Raw genomic sequence first — 27,301 nt, forward strand, 5'->3', positions numbered from 1 at the left:
CTGCAGTCATAGCAAGGCTCATCATCGTTCGCCGTTTTCTGGGCTGGACTATCCGGCCTGCCGTATCTTCCAATCCTCGCGGAAGTACTGACGTGTTCACACCAGTTTGCACGAGAGGTGGCTAGGTTAGCTAGCTAGGTAGAGCCGGGTAGTGACACAGCGGCCGTATCAGGTAAGAAAGGACTGTCATTGATTATTTTTACTACAATTGCAAACACAACCGAGAGACGCAGACAGGTTATGAAATTAAGACACGCATTTCAAAAGTATTGTGTAATTCAGTGAGTACGGATGTGGCTACGAGGAAATAGTTTGATTTATAAACTGGGCTAGCTGGCTAGCTGTGGAACCGTTGACAACGTAGTACTGTATCTCCGGAAGTGAGTTGTCAGATTATCAAATTTCTTGATGGTATTTGTAGTTCAACGTCTTCATGATACACGTTCATTGCAATGCAGAGCGAGGGACTCACGAACTACATTTTCTTTCAAGGCTTTCATGCGCTCGTCGCTGGAGTTGTGGGAAATGTAGTTGCATACGTCCCCGTTAGGCCCGATGAGCGTTAAATGAAACTTTACTAAAACTACATAACCCATAACAAGCGGTAATTCAGGCGAAAGGGCAATGTACATTTATGGCTACTTAGCTAACGTTACTTCGAGGGCTAATTTGTAAGCTAACGAGAGTAACTTCCAAATAATGTCACCGACGAAACGTTAGTATCTGTTATTGAACGTGTTTTTCAATCGTAGCCATGTTGTGGTTTCACCCGAGAGCCTGGTTTGATAAAATATAACTTATTAGGTGCTTTCTGGACTGCCTAAACCTATTAGCTAGATGTGCCGCTAACGTTAGCCATAGCCACAAACAGTCCTACACGGTCTTGCCTTTTTAAGCTATCGTTACGTGTCAAAGTGAATCATTAAAATGAGCTGTAGTCGCTGCGACAACACAGTGCGAGTTGGTAATCAAATATCTGAAACACCAACCCAAAGTACGATTCTAAAGGGGGGCAACCAGCTAACGTCGCCTAGCTAATTCGTTGTCCGCTCCTTACAAAGTCAGTGGATCTCTGAAATGTCCAAACTATAAGTGGCCGAAATATGTCGCCTTTGGCTAGGTTTGAGCTACAAACATCGTGTCTGAGTTTGTTAATTTTAACAAAGCGACGATTAGATTTTGTTCTCCAGGCCATTTCTCCCTTTCCCGTAATGGACATCAGTCTGATCTCCCCGTACAATGGTCATGTGTACCTGAGAAAGATGCCCATCTGGACTCACTTCATCACATTTGAAAGAGTGCACATAAGACAGAGACTGACACCAGATCCTGCTCTGTACAGCTCCAAACGATGGTTCTCTATAAAGCTGATCGCAAATTGCAGTAGTAGTATTATCTCATGATCTAGTCTTACTGGATGGTTTATTTGAGAGTACCTTCAGTACTAAAGTAGAGTTTATGTAGAATAAAGAACACACCTGGTTACTATACTGGTCTATGTAGAGAGAACTATCTCATTTTCTCTTTCTGCTGTTTCATATTTTCTTTGGACCACTTTAAGCATACCAGTTGTTTATTATTAGCACTTTAAAACAACTCATGTTGTTAATGGCTGTTATGGTATTAATGGCCCATAACTGCTATAATCACATCCATATTTACAGGGACCCTTAGGACTATCTCTTGAAAAGGCCTCGTTGGAAGGTAAATTACTTTAACCCATGATACCATAAAGTATTTTATATTTTTCAAAGAACATGTTCATGACAATAATGCTATTAGATTTTTATTTCTTATTTATGAATCACAGCATCATGATTGTAGATCAGAAATTAGACATGTTTCAGGCTTTAACGTTTGGAGATCGGGTGTACATGTTTCCATTTTAGGAGGGTCTTGTTGAAGTTGTATCCCAGTTGTACCATGTATACGGTACTTTAAAATACCTGCATTTCACACTTACCTCTACAAAGAAGTCAAACATTACTAAACAAAAGACTACAACAAGTGAAGTGAATGTTGAAGTGTGTCACAAAAACCACATGGGCTGGAAATAGTTCCACTTTGATGTCTTACAAACTTGATTGAAATTCCAGCCAGCTAGATTTGTGCATAATGGTACTGCCTTCTGCTATCTGACTGTTTCAGGCAGATTAGCCAAGTTGTCTTTATTCAGGCATCACTAATCAAAATGTCTTTTTCTTCACTGGCAGAATGTCAGAAGGGGACAGTGTTGGGGAGTCAATCCATGGGAAACCATCTGTAGTAGCTGCCTTTTTCACACGGATTGGACAGGTAACGTGTCTATCACACAGATCACGTCATTATCACTCAACACAATTAAGGAGTTGACCGTCAAGCAACCAGTGTAATTACTTTGCTAAGAAGGTAAAAGTTTAAATCGGATGAATAAATGTAGTTATGCTAGTGGTATTTTATTTTCAGGAATGCTTCTACTGGAATGTTACAGGACCAGTGCAGCTGTACCTGTTATCACAGTGCTCATATTTAAAGTTCCTAAAAGTAAAACACCCACAAACATAGACTTACACCATAGTGAAAGTCATTTACCACACATAGGTGATGTTTCCTTGTCATTTCAGTGGAACCAAGGAACCGATGAATAGCAGTAGTGTCTTTAGGTATATTATGTCCTTTGCATGAATTGCAAATAAGCAGCACAGTGTTTCAGAGCAGTACTTTTCTTGCTTCCAGTTTCCTAGTTTCCATCACACATTCATCACCTCTTTGTAGTTAAAATTATCACTCAATATTTGTGTTCCTCAAGCTTTGTATCCTGACTCCTGTAGGAAGGTGGCAATCAATTTGTATTTGTACAATTGTATTGGTCAGCCAGGCAGAGAAATACAAGGGTTCAAGTGTTAAGGGATATATATATATGGTATATATATATATATATATATATATATATATATATATATATATATATATATATATAATGTGTGAGTGTGTATAATTAGGGCATTGACAGTCATGGGGTGATCAGTTAATATTCAGTATCACTATCTCCACAAAGTAAAAGGGATAGTGTTTTTTTAGAGGCTTTGCAAAGGTTGTGTCTTACTTGATGGTGATATTCTTTACCTGTGATGGCTACATCTTGTTTCCTTTTTTTTGGTAACAGGTCTATCAGTCATGGCTAGACAAGTCAACACCATTCTATGCAGTGCGGTGGACAGCCACTCTACTACTCACTGCTATCTACATGATCAGAGTGTACATACTACAGGTAATTTATATGTTTTAATTTCATTTTTTCCCCCATTGTACTATATTATTCTTTGCTCAGGGAAGTCACCATGTAAATAGTGCAATTCCATTACAAAATAATTCACTTGCCCTGCAATGTCCAATTTTTTTAGACTGTTTGAGTGAGAGTTGTTCATTCACTAGTACTAATTAATTACTCGTCATATGTGCAGTTGTTGTACTGGGATGTATTATATTTAAGGCTCATTGTTTTTGGTTTCTGCTGATTTTCACAAAGGTGAAAGAATGGTTTTGGGGACGCTCAATCTTTTTTTATTTGCTTGTGACTCACCTGTCAAATTTGTGATATGTGTGTTTTACATTTCTGTCTACTTGGCCTGTTCTGTTTCCATGAAAAGTTTACATAATTTTTACTAACAAAGTTGTACTTTTAGCCTTTTAATGTTCATGTTCCTTATGCTGCTATTTTTTTTTTCAGGGTTGGTATATAGTAACATATGCTTTGGGAATCTACCATCTCAACCTGTTCATTGCTTTTCTATCGCCAAAAGTGGATCCTTCACTGCTTGACGAAGGCAAGTTGACACAATTCAATCGGAACAATTTTTTTGTAATGTGGACATGTGTACTAGATTAAATTCATTATTAATTAATGAACTACGTTCAATATCAGTTCCATCGAAGGTCAGAGTAAAATCAGAAGTTACTAAAGGCTGTTATGCACTCGCCGTTCCTGACCTGTAGTGCGACAATTCCGGCATATGGCCTCCTATTTTCCAACATTCTTGGGCGATTTCTCGCCATGAATTCTGGCACCTCTGGGCATCTCTGTGTTCCTTCATTAAAGGATTGTACAGATGCCTGTAGAGGCGCACTTGCTTGGAAAGCTTGCCCTCCAACTCCATCTTCCTGTTTCCACTTTGGCGCACTCAGCTGAAAAAAAAAAAAAGTGGTGAGATCTACGTCATTTTGACGTCACATTGTCGCGCGACAGGTCGGGAACGGCGAGTGTATAAGAGCCTTAAGAATGCTTTCTCATACACAACAAGGGTTGGTAGGAAAGCTTCATATACAGTTGTCTGAACAGGACAGAATACCATTATACATTAATACATTTGAGGATGGAGTGGAAATTCATGTTTTGCAGTTAGTTGAAAATGTGTAACTTCGAAAAAATGGATTGAAACAAATAGAGTAACACATCCACAAAGTAAAACTTATAACATCCAAGGAAATCACATGTCAGACTGCAACCCACACTTTTAAACTAGTAATCTCTTGGAAGCCAGCACATCATAGCGGTGACTGCTTAGTTTCAAAAACTATTGGAAAATAGTTTACTCATCTTATGTGGCCTCAACTGATAGATTGTGAAAATTATTTAAAGAAGTAAGTTCTACAGTCATTTGGTGTTTTTAAATAAAATATATTTTTGATAGTGGTGTTGTTGTTCTTGCTTGGGACATAGCTGGTCAAGATTTCTCAGTTTAAGTAACTTCTTGTAACCTATGTCTCCTGCAGATGAGGGCCCATCCCTTCCTACCAAGCAGAATGAAGAGTTCCGCCCTTTCATCAGGAGGTTGCCTGAATTCAAATTCTGGTGAGTCCAGCTCTGTGTCCCACAACTGTCCTAAATCCAACTTTCAACTGTCCCAGACTTAACAACCATTGCACCCAAATTTAACTTTAATTTATCACAATGAATATAGTTTAATAACTTTGTTTCTGGTCTGCCATGGAAGCACTGCTAATTTTTCCTGCGCTTATGTCTGAATAAAATAAATTGTAATCCACAATATGTTTACAATATTCTTTGTCATTGGTTAAGTTACTGTTTCCTGTTTATTTCTGTTTGATCACTGTAAAACTGCAGTGCAAATACAAACTAGCATCTGATTGGTGTACGGTGATAGAAATGTCCATACATGGACTCTGAACATTAATATTATTTAGCCAAATAATCACAAACTTGTTACACAGGCATTGTATTTGAAATAAAGTTTCTTTGTTTTTTATCTACAAAGGGAGGTTAAAGATCCAACAAACTATTTAAATATTTACAACCTCAAACAATTTACACATAGGCTAAAGGAACACCCTAATCCAGACATACGGAGAGAAAGCTTGAGAGAGAAGGTCAAATAAACTATTTACATAAAAGCTATAGGAACACACTGATCCAAAGATCTGGTGAGAAAAAGAGCGAGAGCATGGCACAAGAAGAAAGGGAGACAGAAGAGCTGTAGACTGCGCTGACTGAGTAGCATGCATGGGAATTAATTAGAATTTTTATTTTTGGATGTGTTTTTCGCCTTTTGCCTGATTGATTGAATTAGTTGCTACATTTGTAGCTAGTGGCTTTTTGGAAATTAAGCCCCTAAAATGGTCTGAAAAGTTGCAAAATCTAGCGAAAGAGACTTTCTATGATTGATTGTGTGTATAAGCGCGCATGTGATGTAGCATAGAGCTCGTGCCACTTCACATTTTGTGAATTTGAACACCTAATGTTTAAAATGATATATATTCCTCGTTGCATAAACAGAATTCTATTTGCAATGATACATTTCTCTGTCCCAGAATTGTCCTAGACACTATCTTTATGTCCCAGGTGCTATTTTCTATTGTCCCTGGGACAATGGGACATCCTCAATTTCTAGCACTGTGCAGAGTGATTGCAAACTATGTTCTTTCGAATGGCCTGTGTGGCCAATTGTTGGTTTTTGTTTTATTTTCAGTGAAAACATATTCCAATATTTTTTTTTTTCATGCTATAAATTCATAAATCCCTTCCACGTGTTACTCTCCCCATTGATCCCAAAATGAAATATCCTTTAGTGTCCAGAAACACATGACACATTCATTAAATGACTGTGAGTTAGAGAAGAGGATGTTGTTAATATATGCTTTGTCAATGTCACAAGATGTGGTTACACAGTTTTAACTGACGTTGTATTACTTTTGTTTTGCAGGCATTCGGCGACAAAAGGCATCGTCATCGCCATGATTTGCACATTTTTTGATGCCTTCAATGTGCCAGTGTTCTGGCCTATACTTGTAATGTACTTCATCATGCTCTTCTGCATCACCATGAAGAGGCAGATCAAGGTAAAAATTATACATTGACTGACATATACACAGTACATATAATACATGCATATACATTGTGGCTATACTGAAATCACAGTGTAATGCAGTGTGTAATGCAAAAACACTGCAGTTTATTTAAAAAGCTTTCTTCAGATTACACAGAATATCTATTGCTTGTGGCAAATGCAAAAGACAGGGAGCAAATCTGTCCCTGCACATGAGCTGTATAAAGTGTCAGGAACACCAGACTATATAATGCAATACAAGTATTTGGATAGCGATGACTCAACAACCCTCTGACAAAGCTTTTTACCAAAACTCAACATTGACTTTTACAAAGGTCATGTGTTTTAAGGGCTGCATTATAATGTACAGGTGTTTCTGTAATGTCCACCCTATATAAAGGGCATTTGTTTAATTTTGAATATCTGAATATCTGGTGCAAAGTGCCAAATCTTTCTCTTTTTGTTATCTACCTGATTGAACCAGCAATCAGCAAACTCTTGAAATACCTGTCACTAATTCTCCTCCTTTTCTTCCTCACCTTCTCTAGCACATGGTCAAGTACAGATACCTACCCTTCACACATGGGAAGAGGACATACAAAGGCAAGGACGAAACAGGGAAAACTTTTGCTAGTTAAAAACTCCCTCCTACCCTTCCCTTCCTTCTCATTTGAAATTTATCTGTCACAGCTAGGGAGTGACCAGGGTTAGAGATTTATTTTCTTTTTCTTTTTTTGTAAGTGGGACAGTAACATGAAAACATAACACGAAACATATGAGTTTTGATCCATGAGTCAGTGTTGGATGAGGATATGAGCAGCACGGATCAAATTAGTTGGGATATATGGCCTTTGTCCATTTTTTTCTTTTTCTTTTTTTTTTGGAGGACCACAATCCTCAGTTTAGGATTGGTCTGCATTTGCTCATTAGTAGGTGAGACTCAGTGTTGCCTTTTGCCTTTTTAAACCGATGGGGTAAGTATAAAATCATCAAGAAGGAAATGCACTGGGGAAAAAATTGCAGTGAAATATTTTCTTTTTTCTTTTTTCTTTCTCAATGATGGTGATTCCAATCCTTCTCCCAAGTGAAATAAATCTGCCAACTTTTGATTTAATATATTGGTACCTACTTATTTGTAAAAAGTTATACATTGAAAGTCAGTAGTGTTAGTAGCAAAATAACATGATTAGATGTGTAAAATGAAATCTGAAGGAAATGCAACTGTCTTCGAGTTGAATCATTTCATCTTTTGTGATAAAACTGTGCGAACGCTTTGGTGTCTCAGCCAGTTGTATTCTGTGTAAAATGCAGACACATTGGAGAAATTAGTCACATTTACCTTGAATATGCATTCATGACAGTTAAAATAAACAAACACCTCTTGTAATTCATCTCTTCAAATGATTACCCTTAGCACAAATAATTTTGTATAAATGTTTATCTTGAATTGGCTACTGAATTTCTGTGTATTACCTGATTCTTGCTAGCATAGCCAGCAGAGCAAGGTCAATATGGTTCATTATCGGTGACTTCATTTGAATCTTTAGCCACCCACCACTTCATTGAATGCATAATTTAAAGCGAGTGTCACTAACCCCAGCCTATTTAGCCTCCTGTAGTCTGTAGTCTAACTTTAAATCAGTTGTTTCTACTTTTGCGCCTTTGTAGAGTTTAACAGATGGGATACCTTGTCGTCGGCCAACCCTAAACCAAATTTCTTAATTATTTTTGGGGGCAAGTTGATGAATTTGAATGACCTCAGATTTTTACACCCTTGGATGTGGATAATTATTCATAATAAACTGTGTCTTTAAAGTGCACAACCGGTATTCAAGTCCAATTCATAACAAGGTCTAATCTGTGATATTAGTCAAGCAATCACGTTTCCCCTGTTGACCTTTGCTCTTTGAAACATTTACCCATCTGTGTTTCAAAACCTAAGGTCCATTCGATTTGTGTAGACTAGCTGTTGTAGTCCTTTATAATCTGTGTTTACTTTGAAAAACGTTATGGTAAATATAGTCATTCCAAGCAAACTTTTGTTCTCTTTCTTTTGCAGAGGAAACATAAGAAAACAGAGATTGAGAGCTTTTATTATAACAAATGGATGAAGTGGGTGTCGATCACACTTTCTTTTCTTTAAACCTGTTGGGGGGGGTTTTTTCTCAATTTTTATCAGAATGCTGGGGATTATCTGTCATTACTTAACTTTGATCAGCACTGTAGTAAGGGATCAAAACATTTTCCTGTAAAAAGTTTGTGTTTCAAAGGACTGTCTGGAGGATTTGTATATATATATATTTTAAAATATGAAATTCTTTTGAGATTATTTTTATTTTTGTTTTTTCTTCCAACCACCATACTGTTTCCAAGTGTTTAAATCCATTTCAATTGAAACTGATGAAAGCAGAACTGGTTAATTGGGTTCTAGATTTGATGAATTAAATATGTTTCTCATGGATTGCATGTTATTGTTTTCTTGTGCTACAGTTATAAACAAAAACTTGATTTTAATAACTTAAGTGTAATTTTTTCACTCCAAATGCTATTAAAGAGGCTGTGTCCCCTCAAACAGTACATGTCTCGGCTTCGTATTTTGTAGGTATTCATGGAGAACAAACAACCAAGTAAAATCATCTGGACCCAAGGTGTGACTCAGTTCTATAAGTCGACTCAGTTTCAGTACAGTTAATAATTCACCTATTGTCCGCACTCAAACATCTCTAGATCGGTGGTGACAAAAAGCTCAAAACAGGCCACACATTCAGTGCTCATCAAACAGTGTTTATACAGCACTGGGGCTCTGTAGCAGAATTTTGGATAATGTTTGCATACTGATTTGTGTATTCTCCTCATCTATAGGTGTCTATTTATGACACCTTATGCACTCCCAAATTCATGGAAATGAGGCTTAGCTGTCACCGGTATCTCATCACTTTGTAAAAGTAGAGGCTAATCCCATGAGAGTTAACATCAGATTGGTAAACAACATTACAACTACAACAATGAAACACGGTCTTGCTTGTCTGTGTCTCTTGGGAACTTTTCTTCGAGCCTTGGCTCAATGCACTGCCCCAACCTCAGAGTTTCAACTGGATGGAGATTATTTGATAGGTGGACTTTTTGATATTCATCACGCCAAAGCCTCTGTTCATCATGACAGACCAGAATTTACTGACTGCTCCAGGTGAGTTTTCTAATAAGTAAATATATTAAGAGTTTAGCCTCAAACTTCAGGTCAATAGATATAGCAAGTAATGTATTTCTCACAAAAATGATTGAAACAATTGTTCTATTTCCAAAATTGGACATCAAGTCTACATTATTGAACTCTGTCCATCCTATACAGAATCCTCTTAGATATTCTTGTCTGCCTTCATACAGTAATACTTACAAGTTAATTTTTTTCATTACCTCAGGATAAGAAAGCTAATTTTCCTCGTTAAGGCCTATTTCTTGCGATAAACACCTTACAACATTTTTCCCTGTAGTAAATTGATATGAGGGAATTTACATTATGGCTAATTATTGAAAGAGATAGGCTTACATACAGTGGTCAACTTGAAGCAGACCACAAATAGGCCCATGATGGTGCAGGGGTCTCTGGGGTCTCTCAGTCCAGACAGCCCAGAAATACATTCATGAGTCTCAAAAGGAAGCACAGGGACTGGATTAAGTGCAGTGGACCTTGTGACAATCGCCATCTTAACTTCCACCCAGCTAGATTAGCCAGACAAGCATCACTGCAAGACGCCCACTTTGATTGTTATGCTCTGGCACGGGTTATACTGGGATTTGTTATTAGGCTGGTGTGCCCAATTTAACCCCTGGTTGCCTGCTTTGAAGTTGACCACTGTATGTAAGCCTATCCAATTAGCCATAATGTAAATTCCCTCATATAAATTCACCATAGAGAAAACATAGTTACAACTAATGGCAAAAGTTCATAAAAGGTTTGTATGGTTTGCCCAAACCTACCCCACAGAGCAAAGCTCCATTATCCTGAGATAACAAAATAATTCACTTGTGATCTTGCCATAACATCATTTAAAAAAGTGTTTGAATCCAAGATTGTTTAATACTTCCGTTCTCTGTCCACAGTAAACCCTTCATTCTGTCAAGCTATCGGAGGTTTCAGCTGATGAGATTCTCTGTAGAGGAAATCAATAACTCTACCAACCTACTCCCAAATGTCTCTCTCGGCTATGAAATATTTGACCACTGCTCAGATACACAGAATTTCCCAGGAATTTTTAATCTCATCTCAGAGGATGGCTTGATCCAACCTTGGCGTGAACCACACAAGAATCTGTCCAAACTGATAGCAGTGGTCGGCACTTATACAAGCACTGAGACACGGACTGTAGCCCCACTCTTCATGATGAATCTCATTCCCATGGTAAGTTTACCAACTATTGTTAACATATTTTTACCAAATAGATCGTGATAAAATAATGTTATATCAAGCTAATAACTTTTGAGATTTTCTTTGTCAATGATAATAATGACAATTTCTTCATTACTCTTTTCACAGGTTAGTTATGGAGCTGCTAGTTCGATTTTCTCAAGAAAACAGAATTTCCCCTCTTTCTTAAGAACCGTGCATCCCAATAAAGACGTCATAGAAGTGATTGTAAAGATTTTGCAGCACTTCAACTGGCGCTGGGTTGCTTTCCTTAACATTGATGATGACTATGGAAATGATGGACGGGAATTGTTCATAAATATGATTAAGGACACTGAGATCTGCCTGGCGTACACCAAAGCCCTCGATTCTAAAACAGATTATACCCCAGTATTCAAACAGATACAGGCACAGAGGATACGTATTATTATTGTTTTTGCTCCTGAATGGACTGCTGAAGCTCTCATTAAGGCAGCAATACAACTGAAAATCAAAGACAAAGTGTGGATAGCCGGAGATGCATGGTCCTTAAACAAGAAGCTCCCCAAGGAGAAAGCCACCAAAAGTATCGGAACTGTACTTGGAGTTGCTGAGCCAGTAGTGACCATACCTGGTTTCAGTGATTTTATCTATTCTTCAAAAAGCCAGAATCATTGTGAAAATGCAGAACAAGAGAGGTTTTGTAATCAGGTTTGCAGCTGCAGTAACCTGAGTGCAGAAGATATCATTGCTGCAGACCCATCTTTCTCTTTTCCTGTTTATTCTGCTGTATATGCCATCGCTCATGCCTTACACAATACTTTGCAATGCGGATCTGGTGGATGTAATGGCAATATTACAGTGTACCCACACATGGTAAGTTACAAATAATTTAAGAAATCAATTAATGTATTCTTACTGGCTGATTCTTGTTTAAGTTCAAGTTCATCTTACAGACAAATTGAAAGTGACCAATCAACAAAACAAAGGGGTCTGTTTTAGTATCATAATACGATCAAACCAGTTTTTTGTCGGTCAACCATTAGAAATCAGATAATAGATCCTCTACTGATGGCTTCCTGTAGTATACTTTAAATAATAAAATAATTTTCTGAGATATAAGATGTGTAGAATCTGTTCATCCTCTTCCCTAAAAACTCTATAGATGGGCATCACACTGCAGTTCCTCCCTCCACAGGAATATTTAAAAAAATAAAAAAATTTAATAAACGCCTCATATGTTCATTGTGAACACATGCAACTAATCTGAACTTTCTGTACCCACATCAGGTTCTAGCACAGCTGAGGAAGTCAAACTTTACACTTCTAAACCGGAGTATTGAGTTTGATGAGAATGGTGACCCCAAGCACGGATCGTATTCCATAGTTTTCTGGAACCACAGTGGGGATGCAGAGGAGGTCGGCTTTTATAATTTTCATCCATCTTTCCATTTCTACATCAACAACAGCAAAATTCAGTGGTACACAAAGGGAGAAGTAAGTGTTTTCTTACAAAGAGTTTATACGGTACATGTTGATTGAAAAAAACACTTTGTTTTGGTTTTCCCATTTCTGCAGGGTTGTGTGTGGATGAATGTGCATGTGCATAAACATATGTTTGTTTAGAAATAACTGTGACAGGGAGCAAACCACAACATCAGGAACATCAGCCAATGGTGGTTGTTTATGGTGTCATTCGCATGGACGTCTAGATATAATACTCAATGTTGACTTCATTTTACATATCCTGTTTGGATTTCAAAAAGCTGTATAGGTCTAATTACTGCTATTTCTCCATCCTCTGCCGTCACCTCTTTATGGTATTATCGTGCACTTACGTTTACTTTTCTGCTATATAATTGTCTTGTACAGGTGCCTACTTCACAGTGTTCCCAAGAATGTTCTGAAGGATATTCAAAAATGTATGATGGAATCCACAAATGCTGCTTCAAATGTGAAATCTGTCCAAATGGAACATATGTCAACAGTATAGGTAAATTATAATACATCAGAGGAAGACAATTAGCAGTGCTGTTATTCTTTACTGGATGGGAGTTCATTTTAAAGATTTGTTATAGACAAGAGGGTTTAAAAGTTATTTCATGTCAATTTGACAGAGCCAATCAGCTTCCATTTTTACTGACACGCCAATTAAACTAAAGCAATAATAAATATTCATCTTGTTACAGTTACCTCTACCGTATATCACTGTAAACTGTAATGCAAGTTTGACATGAAGTAGAAGCTCATTTTAGGAGAACATACACAGATGAAACATCGAACACTGCTTCCTAAACTGATCTCTCTTTACCCACAGAAGATTTTTCAAAAGTTAACCCTAACTTTATTGACAAATCATCCCTCTTTCATGTACAACAGAGGATCCCTACAAGTGCATCAACTGTAAGGAGACAGAATGGTCTGCAGAAGGAAGTACATCATGCAGTCTGCGGGTGGTGGAGTACATCCCATTCACACACAGTGGGGCTATAGTGATCATGGTCGGGGCCTGCACCTTGATGGGTCTCACACTAGCCATGTCCGTTCTCTTTGCCATCAACTACAACACCCCTGTTGTCAGATCTGCTGGGGGACCAATGTGCTTCCTAATTTTAGGTTGCCTCAGTCTGTGTAGTCTTAGTGTGTTCTTTTACTTTGGTAAACCAACAACTTCCTTTTGTATCTTAAGGTTCTTGCCATTCCTTTTGTTCTACACTGTTTGTCTGGCATGTTTTGTGGTTCGCTCTTTCCAAATTGTTTGCGTTTTCAAAATAGCTGCCAAGCTCCCCAAGCTCCACAGTTGGTGGATGAAATATCATGGACAATGGCTGGTCATCACTGTGGCATTTCTTACTCAGGCACTCTTACTTCTTATTGGCTATTCGTTGGTCCCATCCAAGCCCTACAATGAGACAGTTTGGTACCCAGACAAAATCATACTTGGTTGTGACATTAATCTTAAAGCAACTTCTACTTCTGTGGTTTTACTTTTATCTTTGTGCTCCCTTTGCTTTATTTTCTCCTACATGGGAAAAGACCTCCCAAAAAATTACAATGAGGCCAAAGCAATAACCTTCTGCCTGCTTGTGCTCATCCTCACCTGGATCATCTTCTCCACTGTATATGTACTTTACCGTGGAAAGTACATCCCAACACTGAAAGCTCTGTCAGTACTCTCCAGTCTCTACTCCTTTCTGTTGTTTTATTTCCTCCCAAAATGTTACATCATAATTTTTCAATCATACAAAAACACGCAGCAGTACTTCCAAAGTCTCATTCAGACTTATACCAAAACAATTAGCCAGTAGCAGCCTCTAGTGAATATCTATTACTGTATACAGAAGAACTGATGTACTTCAGGCCTAAGGCCTAAGAATTTGTCCTTTTAGAGTACATGACCATCAAAAGTACATAGTAGTTTCGTTGTAACCTAAAGTTTTATGTTAAAGATAATTTTTTTTATTTTTAAAGTGTCCAGTTTTTTAAGGTGTAATGCGTAATTTTAGGCACAGCTTTCACAGCCTTTATTGATTATTCAACACTTACTATACAGTATGAGCGTATAATGGAAATGTCATTGTGACACAGTGGGCTGGTTCACACATTTTTCAAGTGTATACAGTGAGCAACAACTATCTGTCATGTCAGTTTATGTAAGTAGCTGGTTGCTTTTCTAATAGTATTTAGTGTTATTGTTGTGCACATAACCTCATATGATTAATGCATCCTTTTTATTCATGTCATTAAAACGTACAGTGAACAGACAGCAATAACGGAAACATATTTTTACATATTAGTGCCGATTACTTTCTAAAAAAGAATTACACACTGAGAGCTGGCACTAACTGACCTACATTTCAAATTGCCCAATACTTTAATACATGACTAAATACTTAGTCAAGTTTTAGTTAAATGCAAAATGGATAACATTCCCATCAGCCTCAGCTGTACTTTGTGTACAAAATGAAGACGGTGAACATGGTAAACATTATACCTGCTTAGCATCAACATGTCCCTGTAAGCATGTTAGCATGCTAACTTTAGCATTTAGCTCAAAGTAGCACTGTACCTATATACAGCCACACAGAGCATTAAGACTCTTAATATTGTTTGATGATATTACTCATTTGTACAGGTATCGTCAGAGATGGTGGATATTAACTGTGATCGTTTTCATTGTTTTCATTCAGTGAAAACCAACATGAAGTTCATACTGTTAAGCCCTGCACTAATTTAGATATTTAAATGTACAACAGTGATTTAATAACAACATAAAATGCAATGTGTGTGATGTCCTTTCTGTTCAACAGTTTTTTGAGGTTGCTATAACACTAAAGTCACCACATGAAGGCAGCACCTCACTGTGAAACTGTCTACTGGCTACACTACAGACACACTTACACAATTCCATTCAGTACTTGTCTAATTGAAGTTTTAGTATTTAGGTCAAAATCAGGGTGCAGGATTTCAGGGGTTTTGTGAAGGTGTTGTACAGATTCAGATTTTGTGGAGTTTGTGTGCACAACTTTGTTCACATATACATTTAAGATTTAAGTCATTAACCAGGAGTCATAAATAAAGGCTACTAAGCCCTACTCTACTCTACCTTTTTTCTCTGTGCTGGTATCCCATGCATTGTGGACAAATGAAGATGTCTTTCTGTGAGTTTATTGTTGAATTGTTTTTTCTTATTTGTCTTTCATCTTTATGAACTCTATCCAAAAAAGAGCATGCTGTACACCGTTGAAATAGGTTACCCCAGTAATCAAACTTCGACCTCTATTGGTCCACCTCATTTTACCAATTTCTCTTTTTACTTATGTACCCATACTATAACATATTACTCAACGTGTTCTATCTTTTGGTGTTTGTGAGTGCTGAATTAAATTTTTTACCCATGCCTATTTACCAAATGTAGCTGGTTGTAGTTATGCTAATATTGCCACTCAATAAGGAAATGGGCCCACTGTGTACGGTTGCAGTGTTGGCCAGTTTATTCACCACATCCACTAATTACATATTCTATGCTCTGAACCATGGACTGTAAGCACTTAATAAGATGAGCATAACACTATCACCATTGATCCAGTATAAATTAGAATAGTACGTAGTGTGTCTGACAGAGCTAAACTATGTCTGCAGTCTGCGTGGGTATCAATCTGGTCTCTCTGTGTTTCATGTTTGTGTACCTTACAGATATAGGTATTGAAGCTCCCCATATGAATTCAACCTGATGGTCTTGGTACCTTGATTTTAAATCAAAACAGGAAGACATTTATTGTGTTGGTGCCACTCAGAAATGTTCATGTCCTCTCCACTGTGTCATGTCTCCTTGGGACCACTTTCAGCACACAAGATGCATATTATTAGCACTCGAAAAGAGAGGAAATCCTTTTTTCATTTAATGCAAATTAGTTCTTATTCCAGTATTACAGTCTGTAGACCTAGTTATTTGATATATATGTTTCCTTTTTAGCTGAGTCTAGCTCAAGCTGTATCCCAACATCAAACAAAAGTTGGTACTTATGACTTATGTATACTACATAGTACTTAACACACAACAAATGTGAAGTGACTGTTGACACGCCTGGCTGGGGACAGCATACCAGTGTAGTCATTCTTCTATTCATTTAGTTTAAACAATTACTTATTTTTGTACTCAGCGATTGTATCAGCACTAAAACGTGTTATCAGTTCTTCCTAACTGTAAGTGGAAAGGGGGCCATCACATTGTACTACTGTTTTGGTCAGTCAATTTCAGAATTGTATCTCAAAATCTTTGACATTAACGATCCTGTGTGTAACATTTAGGATGATCAATTGGCAGGAATGGAATACAATAAAACTATGTTTTCATATGTGTATAATCACCTGAACATAGGAATGATTATGTTTTTGTTGCCTTGGAATGAGCTTTTTATATCCACGGACGCCAGGGGCCGCCTTCCATTGAGGTTGCCATGTTGAACTGCCATGTTTCTATAGTAGCCCAAAAAGGACAAACCAAACATTGGCTCTAGATACGGAGATAGGGGTGTTTGTGTTTTTTTCCTTTGGGCATAGAAGAGGACGGTGAACTACAAGATGAAACTAAATCCGACACAGTGGAGCTTTAACTACGTCTACCTCATTAAGAATTCCATATATATCTATAAAGATATATATAGGTATATATACATATCAATCAATAATAAACTCAGAAACATGAAGGACTGCAGAACTCAGGCACCTGAAATGCAGGGTGCAGGTTGAGGGTTCTGTCTCATTGCAGGCTCAGACTCTGTTCAATGTCCCTGTGGTTATTGTGCTGAGAGAGAGAAAGAGACAGAGAAAGGGTTAGACACACCTATACAGGCTTAGACAGGAAATTGCCTTGAAGATGATGCATGGTCTTTGTTTTGATCATCAACACCGTTTGCTGCTGATGTTTAGCACAGTCTGAAGTCGAAAAAAGTTTGCAAATTTTCTGGGTTGTCTATTAGATATGTAATGGGTGTTCATATGTCCAGTAAGTATAAAGTGTTCCTTAATACTGCACAGTCAACTGCTATGGGATATGTACATGGTTGGACAAAGGTTGTTGTGTGTGAGACATAAACTCAAGTCACTCTGCAGTGACCTGTATCATCATTTGTCCTCACCCTGCAACACTCCTGGCCTGCAGCATGCAATGAGTGGGAATATTATTACTAACAAAATTACTTACATAATACAGGAATAGAATACATATTTAGTATGAATACTTATATTATAAAGTAGTATAAAAGTAATTTCCCCCTGGGATTATTAAAGTATTTCTGATTCTGATCTGATTTCTGAAAACTTGAAATTGTTGGCCATTTTGAACTTACCTTGTGTTTTCAACATCACTTAGGTCTTTCCCATCAATCTAAAATCAGCTGAGCTGCAACATAATAGACACAGGAAAAATAATCACAACACCTAAAAACACTCAACCCTTAAGTTACGTCTCAAAGACTATATATTACAAAACATACTACATAGCTCATACTCCAAAGTATCACCACCTGCACCGACTACAATCACATAGCCCAAAATTATGCATAATTCATAATTTATTCCAGACCACGCAAAAAATCGAGCTAAGAAGGATGATATAGTGGTAGCATTATCAGAACAGAATTCACAGTTAGTAAACTATTGCTACCTTAATCCAGTATCCTAGCCTAATCTATTATCTGTAAACGTTCAAAATGTACCAAATTTGTAGCGAATAATCCAATGACATGCTTTTATTACACATGTTAATAATCATTTCATATGTGCTTATAATATACAATCTGATTCTTTAAATATCTTACCCTCTGAAAGTGCACCACAAATGGCACTTTCTGGCTGTAACTCTACTGAACTGGTGGTAGAGTTGGCAAACTTCCGGGAACTGATGAGAGGCTCCAAGTTCTGCCATGGCTATAAAAACATGGTCTATTGAGCAAACTGAGATGACGTGACTCTCATATATTAATGGCTCTGGGTAGAGCTTTGTACTAAGGCTAAGTCCTTGCCATAGTGGCCATGGGTTCGACTCTTTGCTGTGCATCCCCCTTTCCTGTCTATTTTGAACTGTCCTATGGAATAAAGGCAGAAAAGTCTGAAAACAATATGACAAAAAAAAACTTGCCTGACTATCAAGTCTTTATGCAAACTATGTTTCCTCTTGTGTACTAAATCAGGAAGAGAGAAAGGTGGTTTTGCATTTGCCTAATGTATGAAAAGATAATCTTTGGTTCCCCTTTCCATGTGGTTCATCTCTACACTATGAAAAACATTTGCATTTTTTCAGCTTCAAAACATAAAACACTGGGTTGTTTTTTAAAAGATAACTGTAATAGTAGTGAATACTTAATTTATCAGTATTTAGATATTAAGTTAAGCCAACAACATTTTGTTCATACTGACAAGAGTTGTTAATCAAATTTGTTTTCCACATATGCTTTACGTATTTTCCAGTATGGATTTATAAATAATATCATAAATATGCTTTTGTGTTTAGACATACATTAAATGACAAAGATGAAGATGTTGTTAATAAATACTTCCTCAACGTCACAAATGTGGTTACACAGTTCTTACTGAGGTTATATTACCTTTCTTGGCAGGAATTCAGCAACAAAAGGCATCGTAATCATCATGACCGGCACATGATGCCTTCAATGTGCCAGGACATGAGCTGTATGAAATGTCAGGAACATCAGACTATATAATGCAACAAAAAATTTAAGTACATATGACTCAACAACCTTCACAAATATGCTTTGAAGGGCTGCATCATATTGTACCGGTCTTTCTGTTAAGTCCAGCCTTCATGTGCAGTACATTTATTTCATTTTGAATCAGAATCAGAAATACTTTAATAATCCCAGGGGGAAATTACTTAAAATGCCTGAATACGCTGTGTTAGGCATTAATTAATTCATAAAAAGTTATAAAGTTAAAGTCAGTGGTGTTAGTAGCAAAATGACATGTTTAGATGTTCAAGATGTAGGAAATGCAACAGTCTTAAGGTGGAATCATTTCATCTTTTTTCATGTGATCTTTTTGTGATCTAGCCAAAAAACCTCAATATGGATATCATTTGAGTCTTTAGCCACCCATCACCTAAACGTCGAAGCCCATTTAGCCACCTGTAGCCGGTAGTCCAACTTTAGATCGTTTCTTTCTACTTTTGCACCTTTAAAAAGTTTAACAGATAGGATACCTTGTCATCGACCACCCCTGAATCAAATTTCTGAATCATTTTAGGTGGAATTTAGCATTTATTTTAGGGAGCAACCATTGTGATGTTTGCCTCTTGATTGTCTGCCATGGCTCTGAGCAATTTGGCGTGGAAGAAGTTCTGACCCTCAACACTCATCTCTCCCAGGCCAAGTGCAAAGTTTAACGCAGACCAAGCTAAAAGTCAGCTAGCACTAATGGAGCGACGCCTTTGAGCTAGACACCAAAATCTGACTGTTGTACTGCTGTAATAAACATTTCAAACGTGACTTGTCTAACTGAAATATAGTTAAAAACCACTGATTGTTCAAATCTGGTCTAAAAGTGGATAAAAACGTGTTCCTCTGTACCTGGAATCCTCTCCTTCACCCAGAAGTTCAAACACACACATTACTGTCTTTGTGATCAACACATTTGCTGACATATCATGTCACTGATGATAGATTCCTCAAGATTTATGTGGTTCTCCAGGGTGATGTCCTCTCTTTAAACATGTGCCAGTCTGTGGTGTAGTAGTGCTGCTGTGGCTTCATCTGTCCACACTTTTGTACAGACACAAATATAGTAACCTAACCTTACCTAACCTAACACTTGAAAAGTTTTTACTGATGGTTTGACCCTTCTAATCAGTTGGGTGCAAGTAGGCAGGAGAAGCAGGGAAATGTGGTCTGATAGACCAAACTGGGCACAGGGAAAGTCTTGGTAGCTGCCAGGAATATTCATGTAAATATGGCCCGGTGTATTTGTTCCCCTGAAGGGGATGTGGACATGCTGGTGGAATTTAGGTAAAACAGTTCTGAGGTCTGTTTCATTAAGCCGTCTCATTGTCATGTGACGGCTGATGACCTGAGTCTGGGGGAATGTAACACCAACACTCTGGTGAGTTCTCTGGCCAGATAATATGGTTGACATCTTAACAACAAAAATGCCACACATTCCACTTCATCTGCGTGGACTTCAACTGGATGTAAACACAGAGTCGGCCTACTCTCACTTTACCAGACTTGTGTGTTCTGTCAGCGTGGAACACGCTCTGCAGGTCAAGTGCAATAGCTTGATGTGGGATGTTTTGTTAGAGCCAGATGTCAGTAAAGATAAGAGCACAGCTGATTCTCTGACTCTTATTTTATCAATTTTATCTTTCTGCATTCTGACATTAGCCAGGACTAGGCTGGGTAGCGGAATAACCTTAGGTCTCAGCTGGGTTAGTTTAGTTCTCATCCCATGTCTCTTTCTGGTTTGATCACACTGTTTCCGGTGATGTTTGGTCCAGGTGCTCTGGTTGTCGCTGTGAGCAATAATTTGTGCTTCAGTAATAAAGGCAAAAAAGAAACAAATATATAAATATATTTCAAACTTTTATGTTTGCACATTATAAGTTTGAACTTTTAGTTGGTTATTTGACTAAAATAAGGAAGTAACATTTCTAGGATTACCAGATTTATTCATGATAGAAGCATAAAAGTTACTTACTCATGATTATTTTAAAACACATTCGTGCATACATCACAGGCATGCTAGTGTTAGGCAGCAGTTTAGATGATTTTTGCATACTGATTTGTGTATTGTCTTCCATTTAATCATAGGTGTCTATTTATGACACCTCATTTACTTCCAATTTCATGGAAATGAGGCTTGTCATCACCACTGTCTCATAACTTGTTAAGGGTAAAGGTAATCCCATGAGAGTTCACAACAGATTGGTAAACAATAACTACCACAATGAAACACTGTCTTGCTGGTCTGTTTCTCTTTGGGACTTTTCTACAAGCCTTGGCTCAATGCACTGCCCGAACCTCAGAGTTTCAACTAAAAGGAGATTATTTGATAGGTGGACTTTTTAATATTCATCATTCCAATGTCTCTGTTTATCATGACAGACCAGAATTCACTGACTGCTCCAGGTGAGTTTTCTAATAAATCTGAGTAAATGCAATCTACAACTAATGAAGAGCACCTAGTATAACCAATTATAGTTTTGACTCAAATCTCAGGTCAATGTATATAGCTAATAGCATATTTCCTTCAAAACCAATTTAATGAATTACTCTATTATCAAAGTCAAGGAACATCAAGTCTGCATTATCAACCTTAGTGCTTCTTCCCTTCCTCTTTTAGATAGCTGTGTCTGCACAGACTTCACAAATACTTGAAGAGTAATTCTTTAACAATGAAACTGATTCTTACACTCTCTCACTGTCCTTCCTCTGTCCTCAGTCAGCCCTTCATTCTGTCAAGCTATCGGAGGTTTCAGTTGATGAGATTCGCTGTAGAGGAAATCAATAACTCTACCAACATTCTGCCAAATGTGTCTCTTGGCTATCAAATATTTGACCACTGCTCAGATGCACAGAGTTTCCCAGAAATTTTCAACCTCATCTCAGACAATGGCTTGATCCAACCTTGGCATGAACCACACAAGAATTTGTCCAAAGTGATAGCAGTGGTCGGCACTTATACAAGCACTGAGACACGGACTGTAGCCCCACTCTTCATGATGAATCTCATTCCCATGGTAAGTTTGCCAACTTTAGTTTTTTCAATCAATCTTTTACCAGTTTAAATAATAAAACAATTATATATCAAGCTTTTAATTTTTTTGAGAATTTATTTTCACAGAAAATAATTTTGTACATTTATATTGCAAATTTTCTTTACGATTTTCAGTATTTAGGATTCAGGAATATTTAGAAGTTGAGCGTGTTGCGCCCCATTTCACTGATAATACAATGTCTCCATTACTCTTTTCACAGATCAGTTATGGAGCTGCTAGTTCTGTCTTTTCGAGAAAAAAGAATTTCCCCTCTTTCTTACGAACAGTGCATCCCAATAAAGACGTCATAGAAGTGATTGTAAAGATTTTGCAGCACTTCAACTGGCGTTGGGTTGCTTTCCTTAACATTGATGATGACTATGGAAATGATGGACGGACATTGTTCATAAATATGATTAAGGACACTGAGATCTGCCTGGCGTACACCAAAGCCCTCGATTCTAATACAGATTACACCCCAGTATTCAAACAGATACAGGCACAGAGGATACATATCGTTATTGTTTTTGCTCCTGAATGGACTGCTGAAGCTCTCATTACGGCAGCAATACAACTGAAAATCAAAGACAAGGTGTGGATAGCCGGAGATGCATGGTCCTTAAACAAGAAGCTCCCCACGGAGAAAGGAATCAAAAGTATCGGAACTGTTCTTGGGGTGTCTCAGCCGGTAGTGACCATACCTGGTTTCAGTGATTTTATCTATTCTTCAAAAAGTCAGAATCATTGTGAAAATGCAGAACAACAGTTGTTTTGTAATCAGGTTTGCAGCTGCAGTAACCTGAGTGCAGAAGATATCATTGCTGCAGACCCATCTTTCTCTTTTCCTGTTTATTCTGCTGTATATGCCATCGCTCATGCCTTACACAATACTTTGCAATGCGGATCTGGTGGATGTAATGGCAATATTACAGTGTACCCACATATGGTAAGTATACAAATAATTTAAGAAATCGATTAATTTGTTCTCACCCTCTGATTTTTGACCATTTATATTTCTGACAAGCCTACTTGAAAGTGACCAATCTTAACACAAAATACAGGCTGGCTTTAGTGATAAGAAGACATTAGTATAACCACAGTATAAGACATGTAAATGAAAAGACTTTTAATCTTTAACAATCAAACCTGACTTTTATCTGTCAAACATTAGAAATCAGATAATAGATCCAACCACTCTACTGATGGCTTCCTATAGCATACTTTAAATATAACAAAGTTTCAGTTTCAACAAGCCTTTGTCAAGCCTTATGAGAACTCAATTCTCAATTCATTCAATATTTTTAAAAACCTTTTTACTAAACACCTCATATGTTCATTGTGAACACATGCAACTAATCTGAACTTTCTGTACCCACATCAGGTTCTAGCACAGCTGAGGAAGTCAAACTTTACACTTTTAAACCGGAGTATTGAGTTTGATGAGAATGGTGACCCCAAGCACGGATCGAACTCCATCGTTTTCTGGAACCACAGTGGGGATGCAGAAAAGGTCGGCTTCTATCATTATGACCCATTGTTGAATTTCTACATCAACAACAGCAAAATTCAGTGGTACACAACGGGAGAAGTAAGTGTTTTCTTACGAAGAGTTTATACGGTACATGTTGATTGAAAAAAACACTTTGTTTTGGTTTTCCCATTTCTGCAGGGTTGTGTGTGGATGAATGTGCATGTGCATAAACATATGTTTGTTTAGTAATAACTGTGACAGGGAGCAAACCACAACATCAGGAACATCAACCAAAGGTGGTTGTTTATGGTGTCATTCGCATGGACGTTTAGATATAATACTTGGCTTCATTTTACATACGTCTAATTACTGCTATTTCTCCATCCTCTGCCGTCACCTCTTTATGGTATTATCGTGCACTTACGTTTACTTTTCTGCTATATAATTGTCTTGTACAGGTGCCTACTTCACAGTGTTCCCAAGAATGTTCTGAAGGATATTCAAAAATGTATGATGGAATCCACAAATGCTGCTTCAAATGTGAAATCTGTCCAAATGGAACATATGTCAACAGTACAGGTAAATTATAATACATCAGAGGAAGACAATTAGCAGTGCTGTTATTCTTTACTGGATGGGAGTTCATTTTAAAACTGTTTTTATAGCTAGAGGGTTTAACAGTCATTTTATGTTAATTTGATGCAGCCAATAGGCTTACATTTTCTCTCACATGCAGTTACCTCTACCGTATATCACTGTAAACTGTAATGCAAAGAGAACATACACAGATGAAACATCGAACACTGCTTCCTAAACTGATCTCTCTTTACCCACAGAAGATTTTTCAAAAGTTAACCCTAACTTTATTGACAAATTATAATTTTCTCATGTACAACAGAGGATCCCTACAAGTGCATCAACTGTAAGGAGACAGAATGGTCTGCAGAAGGAAGTACATCATGCAGTCTGCGGGTGGTGGAGTACATCCCATTCACAGACAGTGGGGCTATAGTGATCATGGTCGGGGCCTGCACCTTGATGGGTCTCACACTAGCCATGTCCGTTCTCTTTGCCATCAACTACAACACCCCTGTTGTCAGATCTGCTGGGGGACCAATGTGCTTCCTAATTTTAGGTTGCCTCGGTCTGTGTAGTCTTAGTGTGTTCTTTTACTTTGGTAAACCAACAACTTCCTTTTGTATCTTAAGGGTTTTGCCATTTATTTTGTTCTACACTGTTTGTCTGGCATGTTTTGTGGTTCGCTCTTTCCAAATTGTTTGCATTTTCAAAATAGCTGCCAAGTTCCACAAGATCAACAGTTGGTGGATGAAATATCATGTACAATGGCTGGTCATCACTGTGGCATTTCTTACTCAGGCACTCTTGCTTCTTATTGCCTATTCTTGTGTCCCACCCAAGCCCTACAATGAGACAGTTTGGTACCCAGACAAAATCATACTTGGTTGTGACATTAATCTTAAAGCATTGTCTGGTCCTTTGGTTTTACTTTTATCTTTGTGCTCCCTTTGCTTCATTTTCTCCTACATGGGAAAAGACCTCCCAAAAAATTACAATGAGGCCAAAGCAATAACCTTCTGCCTGCTCCTACTCATCCTCACCTGGATCATCTTCTCCACTGTATATGTACTTTACCGTGGAAAGTACATCCCAACACTGAAAGCTTTGGCAGTACTCTCCAGTCTTTACTCCTTTCTGTTGTTTTATTTCCTCCCAAAATGTTACATCATCATTTTTCAATCGTACAAAAACACACAGCAGTACTTCCAAAGTCTCATTCAGAATTATACCAAAACAATTAGCCAGTAGCAGCCTCTAGTGAATATCTATTACTGTATACAGAAGAACTGATTAACTTTAGGCCTTCTGAATACTACTCAATGAAAGAATAACAATTTGGCTTTTTAGAGTAGATGGTCAAAAAAAGTACATAGTAGTTTCAATCTTTGTCTCTGTTTTGTTGTAACCTAATGTTGCATGTTACATATATTTCTGATTGGTTATTTTGTTGTTTTAATGAGGGATACATTAACAAACATCTTGAAATTAGCTATAACTATATACAACGATTAACATTTCAACAAGAGGCACCCATATTTTTGTTTCGAGGATAGTTGAAACCTCTTAGTATTAATCAGAACCTCTGAGAAAAGCAATGCTATCAGCTCTGTGAGACTGTAATTATAAAACAGTACAGGGGAGTACAGTCTCACAGATCGTCTGTTGAGCTAAATGGTATGGTCTTACCATCTTACTTATACTGTTAGTATGCTAACATTTGCTAATAGTACCACATACAAAGTGCAAGTGAGGCTAATGATATACAGTGATTGAGTCAGGGGAAGTCAGGGGATCATTAAGTTACCAACATTACCATACGTAGAGTCATGCTGCTAGCATCTGATGAACAATGTATTTTTTGCCATGCAAGGAGCATGCTTATCTGTTGGTGGTAGGTCAGTCGGTCCACTACTAGAGGCTGAATCCATTTGCCCCTAACTTTTCTTCAGCCACCAACAGGTCAAAGTTTTCACTTAATCTGTGTGAAATATATATATATAACATATACTGGATGGATAAACAAATCTCCCCATTTCCATTGTATAATCAAACTCTGATGTGTCAGTTTATGTAAGTAGCTGGTTGTTTTTCTAATAGCATTTATAGTAGCATTGTTGTGAACATGTTGTGAACATGTATACCATAGGACTAATGCATCCTCTTTAATCAAATAATTGAAAACATCATCAACACAGCAATAATGGAAACATATTTGATTGCTTGCAAGTTAACATCACGCCGTTATAGGTCCAGTGTATAACATTTAGGAGGATCTATTGGCAAAAATATATAATTCGAATATAATATTCAAAGGTATGTTTTCATTATTGTATAATTACCTGAATATAGGAATCACTATATTTTTGTTATCTTAGAATAAGCTGTTTTTATCTCCAGGAAAGAAGAAAGTCATAAGGGATGCTTCTTAGGAAGGACAGCTTAATATGACATAGGCTATAACTTCCGACACCAAATACATGAAAAAAGGTCTGTGCATTTCTCAGTTTCTGACTTTGAAAGTGAGAAAACTATTTTCAAATTCTCCAGAACTACTGTATCTCTGAACTATCTATTTAATCAAATGACACACATCTTGTTGGGTCTCTGTAAATAATGTTATAAGGAGTTCGGTCTAGACCTGCTCTGTTTGAAAAGTGTCCTGAGATAACTTCTGTTATGAATTGGCGCTATACAAATAAAATAAAATTGAATTGAACTGAAATTGAATCTAGGCTATGTGATCTCCTTTTGATAACTTATGTAATAACCAATGTAATATTTTTTTCATTCACTGAGCATCCCCTGAAACTGTTTGGAGCACCCCTGGCTCGCCTTTCACCTTGAAATCCTCTGGGCTAGACTACCAGCACACAAATACTTGTATAATTTAAGTTTTTGTATTGAGGTTAAAATTAGGGTGCAGGATGTCAGAACTTATTGGTGTACATATTCAGATTTTGTGTTTTGTTCATAGATTCAAGATTTAACTCATTAACCAGAAGTAATAAATAAAGGCTACTTAGCACTAATGTACTGTGTGCCACCATTTTTTCTCAGTGCCTGTATCCCTGTGTTTTTCGATCTTTATGGACACAGACTAAATTTTTGGAAATATAATGTGATTATTAGGGACCGAGCCAGCGACCAGGACGAAAAGTCAATTTTATTTGGCAAAGTTGTCAGGCCTGGTGAAAATGGGGATATTCTATGCATCGCTTTCGGGTTGGCCACTAGGTGGCACTACTATCATAAAAAGTGCTTTTAGGCTAAAAACT

The 27,301-nt window shown here is 37.5% G+C and overlaps 2 protein-coding genes and 1 long non-coding RNA gene across 6 annotated transcripts; 2 read left to right on the forward strand and 1 right to left on the reverse strand.

The window, feature by feature from the left end:
* The first annotated feature begins 48 nt into the window (after positions 1-48).
* Positions 49-8,900, forward strand: rer1 (retention in endoplasmic reticulum sorting receptor 1). Of its 3 annotated transcripts, none has more exons than XM_051424184.1 (8): positions 49-172; positions 2,214-2,295; positions 3,146-3,250; positions 3,710-3,806; positions 4,753-4,831; positions 6,201-6,336; positions 6,872-6,926; positions 8,383-8,900. In XM_051424184.1, exons 2-8 carry the CDS (start codon positions 2,215-2,217, stop codon positions 8,391-8,393), a joined length of 564 nt encoding a protein of 187 aa, XP_051280144.1. In that variant the 5' UTR covers positions 49-172; position 2,214; the 3' UTR covers positions 8,394-8,900. The 3 variants fall into 3 exon arrangements, with proteins under 3 accessions (XP_051280144.1, XP_051280142.1, XP_051280143.1); XM_051424183.1 differs by adding an exon at positions 1,665-1,704 and having other exon boundaries at positions 67-172; positions 6,872-8,900; XM_051424182.1 differs by having other exon boundaries at positions 6,872-8,900.
* A 328-nt stretch (positions 8,901-9,228) lies between these two features.
* Positions 9,229-25,661, forward strand: LOC127377678 (taste receptor type 1 member 1-like). 2 transcript variants are annotated; one of them, XM_051425787.1, is made up of 6 exons: positions 9,229-9,510; positions 10,425-10,722; positions 10,858-11,583; positions 11,998-12,204; positions 12,580-12,700; positions 24,346-25,661. In XM_051425787.1, exons 1-6 carry the CDS (start codon positions 9,284-9,286, stop codon positions 25,272-25,274), a joined length of 2,508 nt encoding a protein of 835 aa, XP_051281747.1. In that variant the 5' UTR covers positions 9,229-9,283; the 3' UTR covers positions 25,275-25,661. The 2 variants fall into 2 exon arrangements, with proteins under 2 accessions (XP_051281747.1, XP_051281748.1); XM_051425788.1 differs by lacking the exon at positions 12,580-12,700 and having other exon boundaries at positions 9,231-9,510; positions 24,346-24,556.
* LOC127377682 (uncharacterized) lies at positions 16,980-18,105 on the reverse strand. Its single transcript, XR_007887736.1, has 3 exons — positions 18,030-18,105; positions 17,559-17,611; positions 16,980-17,014 (listed from the first exon to the last, which is right to left on the reverse strand). It is a non-coding gene; the product is annotated as an uncharacterized LOC127377682 (long non-coding RNA).
* Positions 25,662-27,301: the final 1,640 nt, after the last annotated feature.

Source organism: Dicentrarchus labrax, unplaced genomic scaffold (assembly GCF_905237075.1).
Source record: "Dicentrarchus labrax unplaced genomic scaffold, dlabrax2021, whole genome shotgun sequence".
Lineage (NCBI taxonomy): Eukaryota > Metazoa > Chordata > Actinopteri > Moronidae > Dicentrarchus > Dicentrarchus labrax.